Genomic DNA, 19039 nt, shown 5'->3' with positions numbered 1-19039 from the left:
GCTCAATAAATGATTGTCGAATGAATGCACTGAATATTTCACTTATATTTTCATATACATTTTCTCTGCTTATGGGAAAAGGAAGACAGAATCAAATTTGTTCTAGTTTAATTAGGTTAGTCTGATACAGGTGGATGTCTCCCAAGAATAGCATATCAGAACTCATTTACTTAATCCTCATTTATACAGCTTCTTTTGGTATGAGCAGAATGATGTTAGAAGGGATAAAGCTCTACCTTCAAGTAAGAGAAACTTAATGAGACTAGTAGCACAATTAAGAACAAACATAACCTGAGACATTAATGGTATCTATTTAAAGTTGTAATTAGATTGCAAGGACTGTTTGCACAGTGATGCAGGTTTTCCTGGAAGGCAGTTACTATATATATGAACTCGTGTCAAAGACACTGTAGAAGAAGTTTGGTCTTTTGTGGAAAATTGACCTAGAAGACCTCTAAAGTCTTTTCTGCCTGAACAAATTAGAAACCAACGACAGAGAAGAGGAAGCTGCTGTGTGCGATGTGCAAGACTAGTTACTAAAGCAAGAATCCACAACCACATTTCATGTATTACAGTTCTCAATCTTACAGACTCCCAGTGAGCTTTAGCCGGTGAGAAGGTTATTGGTTTTTGGTTGGTTGGTTTTGTGCTTTAAGAGAAGCTGGCCAAGACCTTGCAAACTGAACCAAAATACATTTCATTATTATTACCTATTTTTTGATCAAATCAATTTTCAGCTATCTCTGATTTTGGTTGAAAGAATACATACAACAAGCAAATTTAACTTTGATATTTTCCATTATGAATTCATAAGAACATTCTTCACTGCCCCTCTAGTGAATCAGAAAACTAAATAAATATGGTATAAATCTAGGTGACATGATTTGCAGTTTTTAAAACTCATAAGTCCTCTTTATCAGTAGATTATAAGAGTAGAAATTCTTCTCTACTTCTTTTATTAATTAACCTTTTCAAATATGTTACAATTTTAACTTAACCTTAGAAGATACTATATAATAAAGCTTTGTCATAACAAATTGCTCACCTTTACATTCTTTCAGGTAATCTTAAGGATCTTTTTATGAAGTTATGGCTCTAATCATATTATATATTGATGCCTGTATGTATATATGCATATATATATGTGTGTGTGTGTGTATATACACACATATATGACAAAAACATGTGAAGTAGGAATTCTTATCAACATGATAAAAATCCTGGGGCCCACAGATTTTAAGTAACTAGTTACATTTAAACATTTGAGCTTAAAAAATGAACTGTATTTGAACCCATGTTGAAATGTCTTTTGCAGGCTTTTAATTCTCACACTGTGACAATCTTAGGGAGGAGGAGACTGAGTCTTAGAGAAGCCAAGGGATTTGTCCAAAGTTGTACACATAAGAACTGGAAGAACCAGGAAACAGGGCTCTTTCTGTTTTTCATAATAAACTTTTTAAAAAAATGTATCACATTTAATAACAGCATGAGAAACACTAGCCCAGGTCAAAAGATGATGGAATGGCTACATATTTAAAGAAAAAGAAATGGCAAAACCTACAAGAATTAACTAAATTTCTTAGCACACAATGCAAACTTATCAATAGCTTAGTCTAAAACACTTTTATTTCATAGAATCTCAAACTGAAATTTTCTCAGGGTAGGTATCTATAATTTCTTTTTACATATCCACAAATGTCAAATTAAATTCTATATGGTTAAAAGACATAAAGGTAAGAAAAAAAGAAACAGAAAATGTAGGAAACCATATGTACATGCTTTGAAAAGGAGAGGTTTTCTTAAACAATCCTGAAGACCTTGGAAGATACATACATATATCTTAACACATACATGACTATTTAAAAATCAAATATCAAATGTCACTTTTACGTGACATTCGATATTCCATACCCTTGTGATTTATTTTTTATTTTGGAAATGCTGGAATATAGGAAGTATACCCAGTTTGTTTTACTACAAACACTGTAAGGTATACAGACTGTGTGCGTATGTATGTGTGCATAAAAACACAAGAATGAAGCAAGACCTTATCTACATGTGTTGACATGACTGGCTACCTCTGAAATTTACGAGTCTCTTAGGGTGTCACTATTTCGGCTCTGTATACTCTTACCAATCCCTATACATCAGGTATAGTGACCTTCTTGAAAGGTAATAATGAGTCACCACATTCCCTTATTTTAGTAGCATTTTTTTTTTTTTTTTTTTTTTGCCATTCAAATAGAATCCAGATTCCTAATTAAGGGCAACAAGGTCCTTCATGATCTATCCCCTGCCTCCTAACCTCCTTCCATGTTCTCTCATTGGACATGTTCCAGTTCGTGTTGATTTTCAGCTGGTTTCTTGAGTGTAACTTCACGCTTCTGCTAAGGTTGTGCTTGGTTTGGATGCCCTGTCACCCTCTCTTCTACATAAACAGCTCCTGATCAGGCAGGTCATCACTAATATTTTATCTCCTCAGGGAACCATACTTGATCACTGTTCTGAAAGTAGATGTTCTCTTTAATTTCTGTAAAAGAACCCAAGGTTTTTTTCCATAGCACTTACCATGATTTAAATCATTTTATTTGATCACATATTTAAGTTTTCTTTTCTCGCCAGCCTTTACATTTCACAGATCCAGTGATCATTTCTCTGTGGTGGAGTTATCTATAGTTTCTCGATCAGTGCCTGGTATATAATTGGCACTTAGCAAATATTGTATGAAAAAATGAATAAATAAGTGATGAGTGAGTGAATATGTAGCTTTTAAAATATTTTTTGAGAATCTCTATGTCTGCTTGGAGAAAAAAAGTGAATTTTCTCTGGGGCGCCTAGGTGGCTCAGTGGGTTAAACCTCTGCCTTCGGCTCAGGTCATGGTCTCAGGGTCCTGAGATCAAGCCCTGCATCGGGCTCTTTGCTCAGCAGGGAGCTTGCTTCCCCTTCTCTCTCTGCCTGCCTCTCTGCCTACTTGTGATCTCTGTCTGTCAAATAAATAAAATCTTAAAAAAAAAAAAGCAAATTTTCTCTGGAATGATATGCTATAGAAAGAGGTTGTAAAGTATGGAGAGCTTTGGCTTCTAAAATAGAATAAAAATATAAATTGTGACTATATTTATCCCCAAGAAAATAAAATTCTTCTTAACAATTAACAATATGAAGGAAAGTAACTCTTCCCAAAATGACTTAGTATTCTTATTCTAAGGGTTAAGTTCATTCACATCCCATGAGTACCTAGTAAAGCCTAAAATGTCTACCCTCCCATCTCCTCCAGACAACATATAGGTCCACTCACTCACCCACTCTCACCCCCCCCATCCTCCTAGTAATTGTTGAACTTCTAGAAGCCAGTGGATTTTAAGATCAATATTTGGGTCCTGGGAAACTGGGGTTAATGCAATAAGGGTGATGGAGTTAGAGGCCATTGCTAACATTTCAAGGAATTCACATCCTAATGCATCATTAGGACTTAGAAGGAGGCTCATATCAGCATCCTCAGTTTTCAAAATAATGACGCCAACTAGGCTGACTCTAGGGAACCATAACATCAGTAGCAGATGAAGGACATCATATGAAAAGGCACAGAATAATGCTAGAACCTGTGTCAGAATATTTTTTATAGCCATCAAAACATTCTCCAACATAGTATTAATAAGTTTGCCTTTTGAACAAGGAACTCAGACACAGGATCCAAATTATTCTTCTGTGGAAGGTTACAGAGAAAAAGTGTATACCACCTTTGTTGCTATAATTGACATTTATGCATGCATTCATTCATTCATCCTACAATTATTTATTGAGTGTCAACCATTGTGATTTTCACTGTGCTAGCCACTGGGATAATTTTAAACAAAAATCATTCAGTTCTCTCGTGCAGATTGATGGGACTTGAGGAAGAAAGAATTACTTCTGTAGAGGTGTTTATAAACCACAGCCCAGAATAAAAACTTGCTTCATGTTTTACACAAAGGACTGCTTCGTAAGCTTTTTTGCCCCCCTGATAAAATAACTTCTAAATGATGGTTATTTAAAATAAGCTAGAAATAAAGATTTTCACTTTTGGAATAGAAATAGACATTTGCAGGAACCTTATTTGTTGACAAGATTAACTTTTATCCACCACATAATCACAAGTAAAGATAAAGTTTTCATCTAAAAGTAAATGCAGTATAGAAAATACCCCAAGGTCATTTGAAAGAATTTGATAACCCTAATGATATTTGGAATGGGTTTCATAAAAACCTTTTCAGTCTTCATGTGCATAAGTCCCTGACCCGTTCTGAACAAAATACTAGTTTATGTTTTCTAGCTTTGGAATTCTATTGGAGACAGATCCATTAGACACAGCACAGAAGGCTTTGAATTCCCTCTGCTTAAGCACTCTGCCAACTCAAAATCTCCTTTAAATCAATACGAGGTATAATTTAATTGCAGACTCTGTGTCAAAGTTAAAATTTTAGAAAAGAAATAAACCAAACTCCATGTAGCAATTCGAATATAGGAGACAAAATAGCAGACTAGACTATTATAGCAGAACGATGACCAGTACCTTTTGAATGCCTGCTTGGGATTCCAGAACGTTATTCTCTGATCCATTGCTTCTGTTGATCATCCGCCACATTTGGGAATACATGCTGTCCCTTTCAAAAGGATTCATTCCCTTCATGCGGACGTGTTCATATACTGCAGAGTCCAGTACTGTGCCATAAGGGATGTCTGTTTGCTTGGAGAGGTCCTGGAGAGATCTTCATGATTAGGAGAGAAGAGAGACACAAGAAAGAGTATTTTCAACTGGAAATAAAGTTATAGGAAATAGAATAATATATGTAAATACAGATGTCAAATTGCTTTCCTATTTTGTGGTTTCTTAATATTAAAATGTAATATATAAAGAGAATTGCTGTTAGGGTGTATGACACATGAATCATGAGAAGATGAAATCATTACTGAAAGAAAAATGAAAATTTCTCATGGTAAGGCAATGCTCTTTTGTGTGTGTGTGTGTGTGTGTGTGTGAGCCTTCACTGTGAAAAAAACCAAAACCAAAACTAGATCTAGCAATTCCATCAAGGCAAAAACAAATTAAATTAGATTGCTGGATAAACACACAATCATTTAGTTAAAAAACAACTACATGTTATAAGCCTTAAGCCTATGTTCTTTTAGGTAGCAATGTTTAAATATTTTTTTAAAATAATTACATTGTGCATGAACAACCCATTTTGAGGTGAAGTGTATATTTAAAAATTAGTATTTATGATAGTCACTATTTAACAAGTGGCTACCATATACATGCCAGCAACTGACATACATTATTCTCACAGCAGTGCCCCATTTCTCAGAAGTATTTCACCCATTTTATCGATGAGAAAACTCAGGTTGAGAGTATAAGCATTTGTTCAGTGTGGCACAGTCAGTGAGGGATGAGATAAGATTCAAATGTAGGCTTCAAAAGCTATTGTATTTTTACTGCAAGATACTGCCTCTTATTTGCTTTAAGTTTGTGTGTGTGCACATGCATGTGTGTGTCTGTGGGTGTGAAAGAGAGAGAAAGAGAGAGGGAGAGAGAGAGAGACTTCTATTTGTATTCGAACAGAATAGAATCCATGTTTCCAGAAAGATGAATATATTTTCAGCTCTCTCTTATGCATAATGATGGTCAGGATTTTCACATCCATCTTTGAGTTATATAGATGGTATCTACTTGTCCTAGGTTATTTATCTTAAATTGGTGGTCAATTTCCTTACATTTAAGTTTCTGAGCCGCTCTGTATTTTCTAACCTGGAGAACCAATTACTGCTGCACTGCAACTCATTTGAGTTTGTGTAGCTGCTCAACTCTAATGACTGAGGTTTAAGAACAAATATGTGTCTTTGGCATACTGTACAAAATTAGACACTGGCATATTCAAGCTCACTAACCTCAGAATGGCAGCAGATGCTTTGAAACACTATACCATATTTTGAACAAGAATATTCAGAGCCCTCCACAGCCATGGGTCATGAAACTCATGTTATGTATACTTCTGACCTTTTGGTCTGTTTCTAGATGGAGTTTGCTAATGATTTCCTGGGGCCTTTGCAAACAACACTAGCATTGGGCAAGGGTATTGGGAATACTCTTGCAGGTCACCAGTTTCCATCATGTGCAAAACTGTATCACAAACAATAAATTATGGGCTGTGTTTGCTAGAGGAGTATTCATGCCATTTTCTAATAGTAACTTTCAGCAAAATTTAATCTACATTTTATTGAGTTTTAGGTTGTCGATGTGTATCATTTACTCTATGGAAACTACCATGATAATTCCTTTTTGTTCTGTACGTCTGCTTAAAATGATGTGTTGAAAAATGACTATTTCCATGACAGACTGTGGACTCTGAGAAACAAACAGGGTTTTGGAGGGGAGGTGGGTCGGAGGGGTTGGCTGAGCCCGGTGGTGGGTATTAAGGAGGGCACGTATTGCATGGAGCACTGGGTGAGGTGCATAAACAATGAATTATGGATTACTGAAAAAAATTAAATTAAATTAAATAAAAAAATGACTATTTCCAAGGAAAAATTTGCTGGAATATTCTACAACTATTAAACTAATTCTACCATTTGTAAAAAGATAAAATGACAGTATGAAGAACAATTGAGGGCAAAAGCAGGAATAAAATCAAGCTACACTTGGCTAGGGTACAACCTCATAGGAGAGTAAAAGGGCACTTGCTCCTGGGATATCCCACAATTATCTTGTTAACAGTATAGCAATAAGACTTTTGTTCCCAGAGATCATTTACTTCTCATCCACTGCTGTTTCCAGTGATAGGAGTGAAACTATTAAAAACATTAACATTTTAACGCATTTCCCATCGTCTAGTGGAGGAAGATGTTAAGTGGTAACACAGGAAAAAGAAATGAAACATTATCAATACAGGTTATAATAGCAGTAGCAAATAGCAATCTGTTCAATACCTATTAATACAAGGGCCTAGGCTAGGTAGTTGTATGGAGCTTGCACCTTCTAAAACCAAAAGGTCCCATGGCTGGAGAAGGCCATGTCACATTTTATCAGAGACCCTCCCAGGATGAGATTGGCCACTAGCTATTTAGAACATTCAGCAATCAACCTGTACTATAACTCTAAGAAACTTTCAATTTGGTGGTGGTGAGATCATAATCTAGGGGTAAAATTTTTGTATGCCCAAACCTCTAAATATATAATTTGTTTGCCCAAATAGTCATACCAGTAAAATACTGTTAAATAAATTAACACTTCCTCTTAGCTTTTCATGAAAAGAAAATTGAAATCAAATGTTAGGATCATTAATAGAATCATTTTCTGTGGCATAACATCACCTTCAATATCAGCTTTACAACTTGAATATAGAATTGTCATACAAACAGTTTTGTTGGTGAAACTGATTTGTACATAGTAAAAATTTTAAAGGAATTTCTTAATATACAGCCTGTGTGAAATTCCTGATGTCAGAAAAAAAGGCATTTTATGTTCAACATAGCTCAAATTTAGAATAGCAGAGCATTTGTAACTTAGAACAAAGACATGTTCCCTCCAGCTTCATTTCTGATATCAAGTTCAGCTTATAAATTTGCCTTGAGATATGCTTGCAATAAAAATTACAGCTTGCCTGATTCAGCATCGTTCCATTATAGTACACTGAGGCAGTACCAAAAGTGACAAAAATAAAATGAAGCAAAATGAAGTGAGCACAAACAGCTTATTACAGAAAGTGAAGGCTGTTTTAGGAGCCCAACACAGAAAGACAGTGACCATTTTATGTGGTCATTCTGTTATTTTTCACACTAGTAAGATTTTAGAGTAATATCAGCAGAAAAGGAATGGCCTATAGTATGAACCCTTAAAAGAAATCTAGTAAATTGTTCTATAAGTGGTATTCCTCAAAAAAAATTGTATCTGAAGTTCAACATCTGAGTATTATTTAGATATGCCAAATCATTGTGTTTTTTTTTGTTTGTTTCGCCAAATCAGTTTTAAATGCAAAATAATTCTAAAATAATTAGTAAATACCTAATATATAAGTTAATTTACCATGGCAAACGTTGTCATTTCTTTTTTAACAATTGCCAATGCATACCCAGGTCATGGAGGAAATGGGAAAATCTGGAGCATTCTAGAAAAGAGTTAACTTGGAATATACTCATACTGATATATTCCATTTCTCCACTTAATCTCACACAACTCACATTTACCACATAAAACTCAGCAAACAATCACTCTGCAGATCTATTATACCTGAACCACCCTCTCCCAACCCCACACCCCCATTCACGCACATAGAGTTAAAAAAAAAAAGTGTCTATAGCAATAAGTGGTGAATAATAAAAGAAAGCAAATGGTTTGATACTTTAAGCCTTGTTCTCCCATCATCTTTTCAAAATTCTACTTTTATTTTTCCTGGTGTCCTGTACTACTAGCAACCCATGGGTACTAAAGAATACTGAGAGATGATAGGTAAGTGATATTTACTTATTTGCATGAACATTATATGTACTTAGAAATTGTAATTTAGGGCACTTCTGTAAAGTCAATTTCAGGAATTTGGGTGGATCTAGGCTGATTGCAAACTCTTTCCATGAGAAAAATAAACACTTAAAACCCTGCAAGTATAGAAAATTAATTTTGATACATGTGATACTCTGATATTAGGTATTAGTGATAGCAGTAGCTTTGACATTGGGTAAGTTAGATTTTAAAGTCGAGCAGATAGATTATTTGTGGGCTGTGTGATGTTAACCCCTGTTAACCTGAATTTCCTCAACTATAAATGGAGAGAATAAGAGTGTCTAAAGGTGAGTACAAGAGGACGTGTCATATTGGTATTCAGCTAACTTATCCATTGTTTTATTTTTATTTTATTTTAGTTTTTCTAAAAAGATTTATTTCTTTTAGTGAGAGAGGGAGAGGGAGAGAGCATGAGTGGGCAGAGAAAGAGGGAGAGAATCCTCAAGCAGACTCTCTGCTTAGCATGGAACCTGACTTGGTGCTTGATCTCATGACCCTGAGATCACGACCTCAGCAAAAACCAAGCATCAGATGCTTAACCAACTGCACCCCTCTATTGTCTTATATGGAGATTATTATTACAATGATCCATCTCCAAATAATGCCCTATTTAATAATTTCTAATGGATATTTGGTATGTGGCAGGGTGATCCCTTTATATTTTTGAAGAGGAGATTCATGAATGATACTGAATGGTCATAACTTTGAATGTGTTGCTACTTACTTAAATTTCTAAAATTGTCAACTAATTAAAAATCTAATGCCTTTTCCCTCTGTAGTGAACTTTCACTCATATTTTTACCTATTTTCCTTTAACAAGAGAATAGATCTTACCCATATAAACTTTAAAATAAGACATATAAATCTTTCTTTTCCATCTTAATTTCCTTTGTTCTTTTTAAACAGTTGAGTTTGGTTTTGTGTAATGCTCACCAACACACAGCTGTCAGCTTTAACTGTGGGGAATTGTAAGTCTAGTCCCATTTTTAACAGAATGGAACAAAGCAACTTAAGTTATCACATGGGAAGGGATTTTTCTTCAGGGTGAAAAGAAATGGAATGTGGTTGATAGGATAGGTGTTAGATCCTTCAGGCCAAGGGGCTGACAGTAGAAGAGAGACTAGCAAACAGGGATGTATTAAAAATGTCTTCCAACTCAGTTCAGGTTTTTTTCTTTTTTCTTTCTCCCACAGTTTCTTCCTCTGGATGCTGATTTCAGCATCTACCAAAGGAAAAGATATTGTTATAGCTCTAAGAGCCCATCAGTAACCACGTTAAAATTCTGCCTGGCTCCCACTGCTGTTCAGGGGTTGTGGCCAAGAGCTTGGTGAGTTTAGAGGCAGGTTTTCTAGAAAAAAGAAAAAAAAAAAAAAAAGAAAGAAAAAAAAAAGTATTCAAAAATTTAAAACCTAAAAAAACAAATAATATGCCAAATAAAGTTCCACTAGACTGATATTTAGTGTTATTGAGACCTAAGAAGAAGAAATAAGTATTGAAAAATGGACTGCTGGGGCGCCTGGGTGACTCAGTGGGTTAGAGCCTCTGCCTTCAGCTCAGGTCATGATCCCAGGGTCCTGGGATCGAGCCCCACATCTGGCTCTCTGCTCTGTGGAGAGCCTGCTTTCTCCTCTCTCTCTGCCTGCCTCTCTGCCTACTTGTGATCTCTGTCTGTCAAATAAATAAATAAAATCTTAAAAAAAAAAGCAAAAACAAACAAACAAAAAAAACGGACTGCAGTGGTCAGGTAAGGCAGGCCTACCTCTAGAGGTACAGCCAACAGCCAGCACTGGGCAACCTCTTAGTTTCTACAAACTTGGACTTTGAAGATGGAAAGATTTGAGTTTCAATCCTTGGACAAGTTATTTAATTTTCTCTAAATTGCAATCCACTTCCCTATTAAATAGGGAAAATAATAATTTTTTAATAAGGTATGTGGAGGTTTGATGTAGATATGGATATAAGACACCTTAATACTTAACACTCTATAAGGGCTCCGTTACTGGTAGTTGCAATTATTAATTTTATTATTTATTACTATTATCACTATTACTATTATTATTATTACTATTATGCTCTATTATAATTTTTGGAATTACTATTTTCTTATTTTTCCCACCAATTAAATTCATTTCAGATTCCTCACCATGGCCTTTCTGTCTAAGTCTCCTACCCCAACTAATCTCTTATCAACTTCTGTGTATTTTATTTCCCGAATCTTACAAATCTGTCACTACCTTTGTGCTCTCATTGCTAATACTCTCAGCGCTTCTATCTAGAGAATCTTCCTTTCTTGTTTTTAAATGATTTTATTTATTTATTTATTTTAGAGAGACAGAGAGAGAGAGAGTGCAAGCAGGAGAAGGGGCAGAGGCTGAAGGAGAGGGAGAGAGAATCCCAAGCAGGTTCTATGCTAAGCCTGGAGTTGGATGAGGGGTTCAATCCCAGGACCTTGAAGTCATGATCTGAGAGGAAATCAAGAGTCAGACACTTAACTGACTGAGCCATCCAGGAGCCCCTGGAGAATTATTTCTAAACCTTTTCCCTATCTCTATTCTCTCCCATCTCTAATCCATCCCCCACAACACAGCTGAAGTGTTCTTTCTGATATATGTCTGATCCTATCCCAGTTTTATTTAAATACTTCCTATATGCCCCATTGCCCCCCAAATCTTCCAACTCCATAGCATTCAATACCTGCAAAAATTTGGCTTAAAATTGTTTTCCGTTCTGAGAAACAAACTTGTGCCTCATTCATACTCCCATTATAGGACAAACAGACCATTTCATCTTTCCTTGTTTGGTAGGCATTTGCTGTGCACAAGATGTCTCCTTGTCTACCTGGTGAATTCTTTCTCTTCAAGTCAACGTCAAACTCAGCTGCTTCTTTGTGCTCTTCTAACACTTCGAATGTGTTCACATTTTAGCATTTTGTTATGAAATTTTACTTCTTTGTTTAACTCACTAGTATACATTCCGCTGATACCCATAATTTTTAAGTTCATCTTTGAAACTCAGAACCTAGCCCACGGTATGGAAAAGAGCAGTCATTGAAGCTCACATATTTTGGCTATGTTTTCTTACTAGAAACATGCTTTCGTCTTGGAAAGCCAGCATTCCCATTAAGCTAGCATTGCATAAAAATGGGATTTTTATTATACATTACCAGCCATTCTGTAGATGACTAATCATGGCCAGCAGTATTTTGTACTTAAAAACAACAACTAATTTTTAAGGGAGATTTGGAAATTTCCCCTGTAATAAAATCAGCTGCAAAAGCTCTATCAGACCACCAGTGAATTACTTAACAAGACATTTTGCCATGTAGATAAAATAAATAAATTCAGAGCCAAGACAAATAAAAAGAAAACCCAAACAAATAGAACTGAAATAAAGTATTTGGAAAAGCTAAAGTTATAGGCCATATTTCTGGGTCACATAGGATCTGGTACAGAGTGGAACGTGTGTTCCTAAAAGAGAGACTTACCTAAGCATTGTGGAAAGGGAGCTAATAAGTAGTGGTTCTTTTGATGAGTGATTTCTGACTAAAATTTCAGAAGCAAGCTGAAATGGTGACGAAAATTGCCCTACTAAGTCTGCTAACTGAAATGATTAAAAATGTAAAAGAACTCATGATTATAGCAGCTAAGGAAGAGATAAGCACTAGAACAGGAGAGAATAGTAACCTTTGGTAATACTGAGTATTATTACCAAAAACTAATTTTTTTTTTCTCTCCAGGGTTGAGTTTTTACACAAAGAGGAAGGAGAGTGTGTATGCTCTGTTTATAAAAGAATGGACTAACACTGCAGAAAGTTTTCCCATCTTCCAATTTGCAGCCTAGCTAAAGGCCACTAGTCCTCTGAGAAACCACATTTCTGCATTTTATTAGCTCCTTCTCTTCAGTGATGTTTTCCAAACCCTCTCAGACACAGGTTTATACAGAAAATCTTTTAAATATAAGGGGACTAAGGGTCAAGGATGAGGCAAGCAGGACTCTAATTGTAAGAAGACAATTTGGATTGCCAACGGTTCAGTCACTACTGAAGACTCAGTAAGAGCTACTTTAAGTGCATGAGGGGTGCCACTACTTACTGAAAACAGGCTCAGGGAAGAGATTAACATTCTTTAGCCCAATAATGTTAACTTCCTTCTTTTATAAAGATTAAGATCAAAGTCATGTTTGTGGAAGAAGTATGGTTTTCTCATTAAAGGTTAGATTGTATAGCTTAAAAGTATGATTTGTGGGGCAGGGTAATTCGCAAAGAACTCAGCCACAGCAATCCTTGGTGGAATAGTAAAGTGATTTTGTCTTTCTTCCTCTCAGAGTGTCAGAGTTTCTTCCTTCTCAAGACAGCAGAAGCTGAGATTCTGAGGCCAACAAATCTGAATGATACCAGGGAAGGGAGAGGGCTAGGATTTTTTACTTGTGGACACAAAGAGAGTTTCCCAAGAGAAGCCCCACGGATGGAGAGGGTGCTTCATAAAAGGGGCTGTCTGAGGACCAAGAGCAGTGAGGATTTACAGAGGAGGGTCAGAGGATAAGGGTGGCTCCACGTGGGACATTCAAATAGGGCCTGAATGGTGCAGTCTTTTCCTGTTTCGCTGTTCTGTCTCCTCCACACTCTGTCCTACACACCTCACCTGCCCTCAAACCTGCCCTTATGGGCCTCAACAGAGTAAATTAGATAAAAGACAGCTTCAGGCCTTTGTGCTGTGAACTTCTTAAGAATATTTATTTAATCTTTACTTTTAAGAACTATTTATTTATTTACTTAGGTGTTGAGTTGTGTAAGTTTTTTATATATTTTGGCTATTAACCCCTTATCAGATAGATCCTTTGCAAGTTTCTTCTTCCATTCTGTAGGTTGTCTTTGTTTTGTTGGCAGTTTCCTTTGCTGTGAGAAATCTTTTTCTTTTGGTATAGTCCCAACGGGTTAATTTTGCTTTTGTTTTCTGTGCCTGAGAAGACATCTAGAAAAATGTTTCTATGGCTTATGTTTCAAGTATGCTTTGTCTAGAAAAAGTGTAGTAGTACTCATGAAGAGGACACTTCTCCCTTCTGAATGCTGTCTCTACATGGTGGATCACTGGGCACCAAGATGACTCTCAAGGACTTCCTAAGAGATTTAGAAATATTTCCTGCACCTTCTCCCTCACAGAGTAGTTAGGGGCATCCCTGTCTGTCATGCGCTCTAGATAAGATGGTCACAGGTCATATTGAAAATTCATATATATAGATGAGATGATGAAACTGGATATCACAAGCTACTTATCTTCCTTGTACTTGGAGAGACTTGTATTCCTGTGGCATGTTTAAAAGTTGATTTGGCTTGTGGATATGACAGGTCATCTTAGAGACCACAAAGGAGGATGGAAACACTCATCTTTTTTATTGCTGTTAGATAATAAAACTGATTCTTAAATTCTCTCAGAAATGACAATGCTATACAGATGTGAGAAAATATTGAAAATCTGGTTGACTTCTCTGACTTGTTGACCCACATTATAAGCTAGGAACTAATTTTGTCACATCATGAATCCTAAATCCTGATATGTGAAAGACACTGTATTTTTCTACCTGCTGACAGAATTGTCATTTATGAACCTGCTCTCTAATTTTAAATAGTTTATTAGTTAACTAAAGTAGCCTTTTATCATATATATATATATAGATAATAATTCATTACAAAAGGCCCCAGTATTCTATGAATCTCATACAAAAGGCCCCAGTATTCTATGAATTTAATTAGCCTGCAATTATCTGTGTAAGGAAGATAGTATGTACAGTTTCTTCCTGAGATACCATGAAAAAGATGCAATATTTATTTACCCCAGATGACTATGAACAAATATGGAATTATCCTAAATTTGTATGGTCAGCATTTCATAATGCCACTATTGACTGTAAGCTGATTATAAAATTTTTGTTAAGATGATATCCTCAAATATTTCAACAGACTTCAATAGAATAACACATTTTTATGTTTTTACATCATTGAAAATACAGGAAAGACCTGACTAATTCCCATGAATTTCCCCGAGGATCAAAAAAATTTCTAAATGGTGTTAAGAGAGAACCCTAATAAAATCATAACATCAGAGAGTTTGGAGGAGTTCCCGGCGGTATCACATAATTCAATGCTATATCTTAAGGTATAAAAGCCAATCTCCAAAATGGACTTTATTCTTCTTCCTTAGGCACTTTACTGACTTAGGAAACTTAACACCAGAAAGTTCTCATTCATACCTAACCTAAAACTTGCCTATTTCACACAAGCCTCTCATTTTCTTTTCAGTGAAAATGGACAATAGCTACTCATCACCTCCAGTACAATATTTCTTTATCTAATAAAACACTTTTCATTTTCATCTTTTAATCTTTTCCTTATTGAGTTAAGCACTAAATTCTTGTGGTTCTTACCCACAGGATCTATTACTCATTTTTTTTTTTTACATGGTTATTAGCTAAGGCATCTTTTCCTTTTCTATGGTAATTTTTGCATAATTTATGGACCTCATAAATAGGTCATGATAGTGCTTAAAAAGCCCTAACAACTTTTACACTGCTAGGTGACTTTGGCCATTTTGTTCATAAACACCAACATTTCATTTCAATTTGTAATTGACAGATGATTCATTCTGTAACTGTCTTCACCTCCAGTTTTAAATTTTCATAAATACACACACATACACACACATAAACAGACATACTGCTTTTTTCCATCTCTGAGTGAATTATTACATATTTGTCCCTATTAAGCTCCGTCTCACTTATAATCACCTTGTTAAATTTGCCAAAGTCTTTATGAATTCTTGCAGTGTGGTTCTAGTCAATAACCACCCCTACTCAATATAAGGTAATCTGCATGTTTAATAAGCTTACTCCCTATTCTATACTTCTAATCAACATCGAAAATGTTCCTTAGAATCAAGGCCAGTGCTGACTTATGGGAAAAACTTTATTCAATATACCCTCCAAGGCTGACATTGAACCATTGATCATAACCTCACATATAGCCTGCTAACAAGCTCTGATACAATAATACATACTACTACTACTACAAAAAAAAAGGACCTAAATAAAATACAATGTAGATTCAAATGAGGAATCAATAGTAATTTGTAATTTTTTTCCCTTGTAAGTTCTTTTAAGGAGTTCAAAAACTTTAATCACATTATCAAATTATTCATAGTGGAAAGAGATACCCGAAGAGAAAGAAGTGACCAAGAGTAACAGCAGGGCAAATTTAATAGCCTATTTGAAGACCCAGTAGAACACTACTGTCAAAGTACAGTGGAAGGTCGTCGTTTCAAGGAAGATTCTAATGAATCTATCTAAAAACAAAGATCCTGGCTCTTCATAATACAGAGCAGGAGACCAAGTTTCTACTGATAACTTAAAATTTCCCAAATTCAAAATATATTTTCCTTCTTCCCAGTGCAGTAGATCTGTGGATATCTCCAAAAAAATATTGTTTATGCTCTATTTCCAAGTAGGTATATTTCTTTTTTGATAAATTTTGACTCAAACTATGCACAAAATGCATGTCCTGATGTTCACAGTCAGGTCTTATCAATAGCCATTCAGATTATAAATGCCCAAAATGATTCGGCAGCAATCCTGAGGATTCTGTAGCATTGCTTTGAGAAAATGGCAGTCTTCCTCTGAAAAAGTGGCCCAGGAAGCCACCCGCAGATGTGTTCTTTATCTTCTCCATCACTTGCCACGATCTGGTGTATCTGGCAATTTTTAAACTTTTTCCTTAGGTTTTAAGATTAGGGTTTGAGAAGTAGGGGCTGTATTAGGGTGAGCGTGTAGGAGTGAAGGAGAAAGTCATTAAAAATAAATTGAATGTCTTTAGATAACAGGAGCTTGCAGAGCAGCTAAGAGGATCAGAGAACTAATGGGGTCAAACAGACACTTAGTAGAGGGTGGAGGTGAGCCCATCCCGATTGCTGGTATGATGGAGAAGGTAAGAAAAGAAAGGTAAGACAAGAGAAACAGAAAGAAAGAAAAAAAAAAGAAGATACGGCAAACCAAGAGTTTCCTTTCAGTTCTGCCTTACAATCTAGGATTTCTTTTATAAAAATAATATGTGAGGGGCACCTGGGTGGCTCAGTCAGTTAAGTGTTTGCCTTCAACTCAGGTCATGATCCCAGGGTGCTGGGATCAAGCCCCACATCATGCTCCCTGCTCAACGGGGAGCCTGCTTCTCCTTCTCCCTCTGCCTGCCGCTCCCCTTGTTTGTGCTCTCTTTCTGTGTCAAATGAATAAATAAAATAAAATAAATTTTAAAAAATCGTAAGTTTAAAAATATGTGAATATATTTTTGTCTGTTATCTTGGACTTTGTTTAATAAGCTATCTCATTTGTGTGGTTGATAGAGACTTGTCTAGTTGAAGGGACATTGAAAATAATTTAATCCAAACTGTGGAACAATATTTGTGCAGTGAGAGTAAGAATGGATCACATTTTTAAAGACAGAAAGCTAAGTACAAAGTGGTTTAAAAACTTGCCTTATTCTTTAGTAACTAGAATAAGAACCCTTGAACTAGGTCTCTAGTCTCCTTTAGCATTGTTCTGCCCTACAGTCCTGCCTGCTGATCCCACTGTCACTGTTTCTATCACATACTCTTCCTCCTTTAGTTTCACAATCGCATGCCCCATACTCCAACTAGCTCTTCTGAAATGACTCAGCCAAGCACTCCTGAGCATAGGGCTTTTATCATATCCATATACTTGTGGTAGATAGAATTTAATGATTCAGCTGATTTCAGATAAGGAAGGAAAACAACAAGAAATAGGAGACAGTAATTTATATTTTCAAGTTCTTAATAGGTTTCTGGGTTGGGATAATGAAGGCTGGGGAGAAAGAAAGAACAGAGGACTTGACTTGCTTAGAATAATTGCTTGTCAAGAAGAAGATCAAGTTAGGGTTGTGGGCACTTATTAGTTTGGGGAAGTTTTCATCTCGGTGAGTTTAGTGTAAATAAGAACCTATAGTGATGCTAATACAGCCTTGTCCCTGGGAGTCACAAATAAAGTGGGAGACAACTTTTAATTAAGTGCTCACTGAAGGGTGGCTTTGAAAAACTGAGAGTTTTTATTTTTTTCAAAAAGAGAGAAAATCATGGTCTATAATATCTAGAGGGCTATATGTTTATAAAACATCCATCACTGTGGTATTTAAGTGCTTTGACAAGTAAGCCATTTCAACACCAAACAATATAGAGGAAGGGGATGAATGTCTTCCTCTGTCTGTAGTGTCTGTGTACTCTGAAGCAAAGCCTATACAATTCTGTACTAAACTGAAACATAAAAGTCGTATGAATCAGGCCCAGCTCACTTCAGCGACCTTGATTTTGGCTGTTCCTAATAAAGTGTGCAATTCCTTGCCGAGAGCTATGAGGTAGCCTCCCAGTGGAAGCTTGAAGTGGGTGAGACACTAAGAAAACCTCGATGGCACACCATTTGGGGCTCCTTCTCTTATTCTGGAATAATGGCGCATAAAAATGGCTTTCCTATTTCTTTCTGATTTGTTGTGAGGTTTATAAACAAGTCGTGAGGTTCCACAGTCTCAGGCCAGATTCTAAGAAACCCCTTTCTGGTTCATTATTTAATGAACTGCAACTAACTATGTGCTCAGTAAATTACTACATAAGGAAGCTACTGTACTGATGCAAAGGTGTTGAAACTATGTTCAAGAATATACATTGTAGTTGAGAAGGTAAAACAAGCAGAATACTGCCCCAGCACGAGGTAACTCAGGGTATAAGCCAGGTAGAGACAAAGTGGTTAAAAAAAAAGAGAGACACTGAATCTAGTTACGAGCCCTGTGGTGAGAGCTACACAGAGAAAGTAGCACGTGAGCAGGGCTAGGAGAGGGCCGATGAAAGAGGAGTTAAAAGAGAAAACTTGCCTGACAACCAGATGTCCTGACCCAGGGTCAGTGCAGTCACTATCAGTAGCAGCCAGACCTTGACTGTAGTGATGGTTAATCAAGCTAAGGTGAGACAACAGTGAATTACTCAGCCAGGTCCCTATTCATATTTACATTTGGATAAGTCTTCCTGACAGTGATTTTTTCCCCCTTCTCTTCCTCCTCCTCTTCCTCTTCCTCCTCCTCCTCGTTCTTCTTTTAACAAAAAGGGACTCGCACTCTATACCCTGCCACATCATTCCTACGCTGATCCTACCTTCTTTCCCTCTATTCAGGAAGAGCTTTCAAAATTTTAAGAAGCTCTGCAGAGAAGATAACCCACAGGGCAGGAAACTATTCATCAAGGTAGTATGGAAGGTGCAGGTCTAGAAAGAGAGGAGATAGTCCTGTGTGGATGAAGTAGGGAATGGCCTGAAGCATTGCTTGGGGAGGGGCAGCCTTTGGCATGAACATGGTGACAGCCTGGGCTCAAGATTCCACTGGGGGTGGGACAAGCTGGTGCTGCCCATCCAGACTCCCAAGGCTAGATTTCCTATTTGGGGGCTTGGAGGATTAAATGGTGTGACAA

At 36.4% G+C, this 19039-nt stretch overlaps 1 protein-coding gene across 3 annotated transcripts in view; it reads right to left on the bottom strand.

Moving 5' to 3' along the window:
• Nucleotides 1-19039, bottom strand: part of GRID2 (glutamate ionotropic receptor delta type subunit 2) — a gene marked incomplete at both ends in the record, with an annotated part of 1466807 nt that overhangs the window by 236208 nt on the left and 1211560 nt on the right. For all 3 annotated transcript variants that reach the window (XM_080796960.1, XM_080796959.1, XM_080796961.1), the window contains one exon: nt 4551-4746. In XM_080796960.1, the coding sequence (XP_080653086.1) occupies nt 4551-4746 (196 nt within the window). The remainder of the gene's footprint in view (nt 1-4550; nt 4747-19039) is intronic.

This window comes from Martes martes (assembly GCF_963455335.1).
Source record: "Martes martes genome assembly, chromosome: 2".
NCBI lineage: Eukaryota > Metazoa > Chordata > Mammalia > Carnivora > Mustelidae > Martes > Martes martes.
Note: the sequence above shows the minus strand (reverse complement) of the source record. Positions and strands in the feature narration are given on the sequence as shown.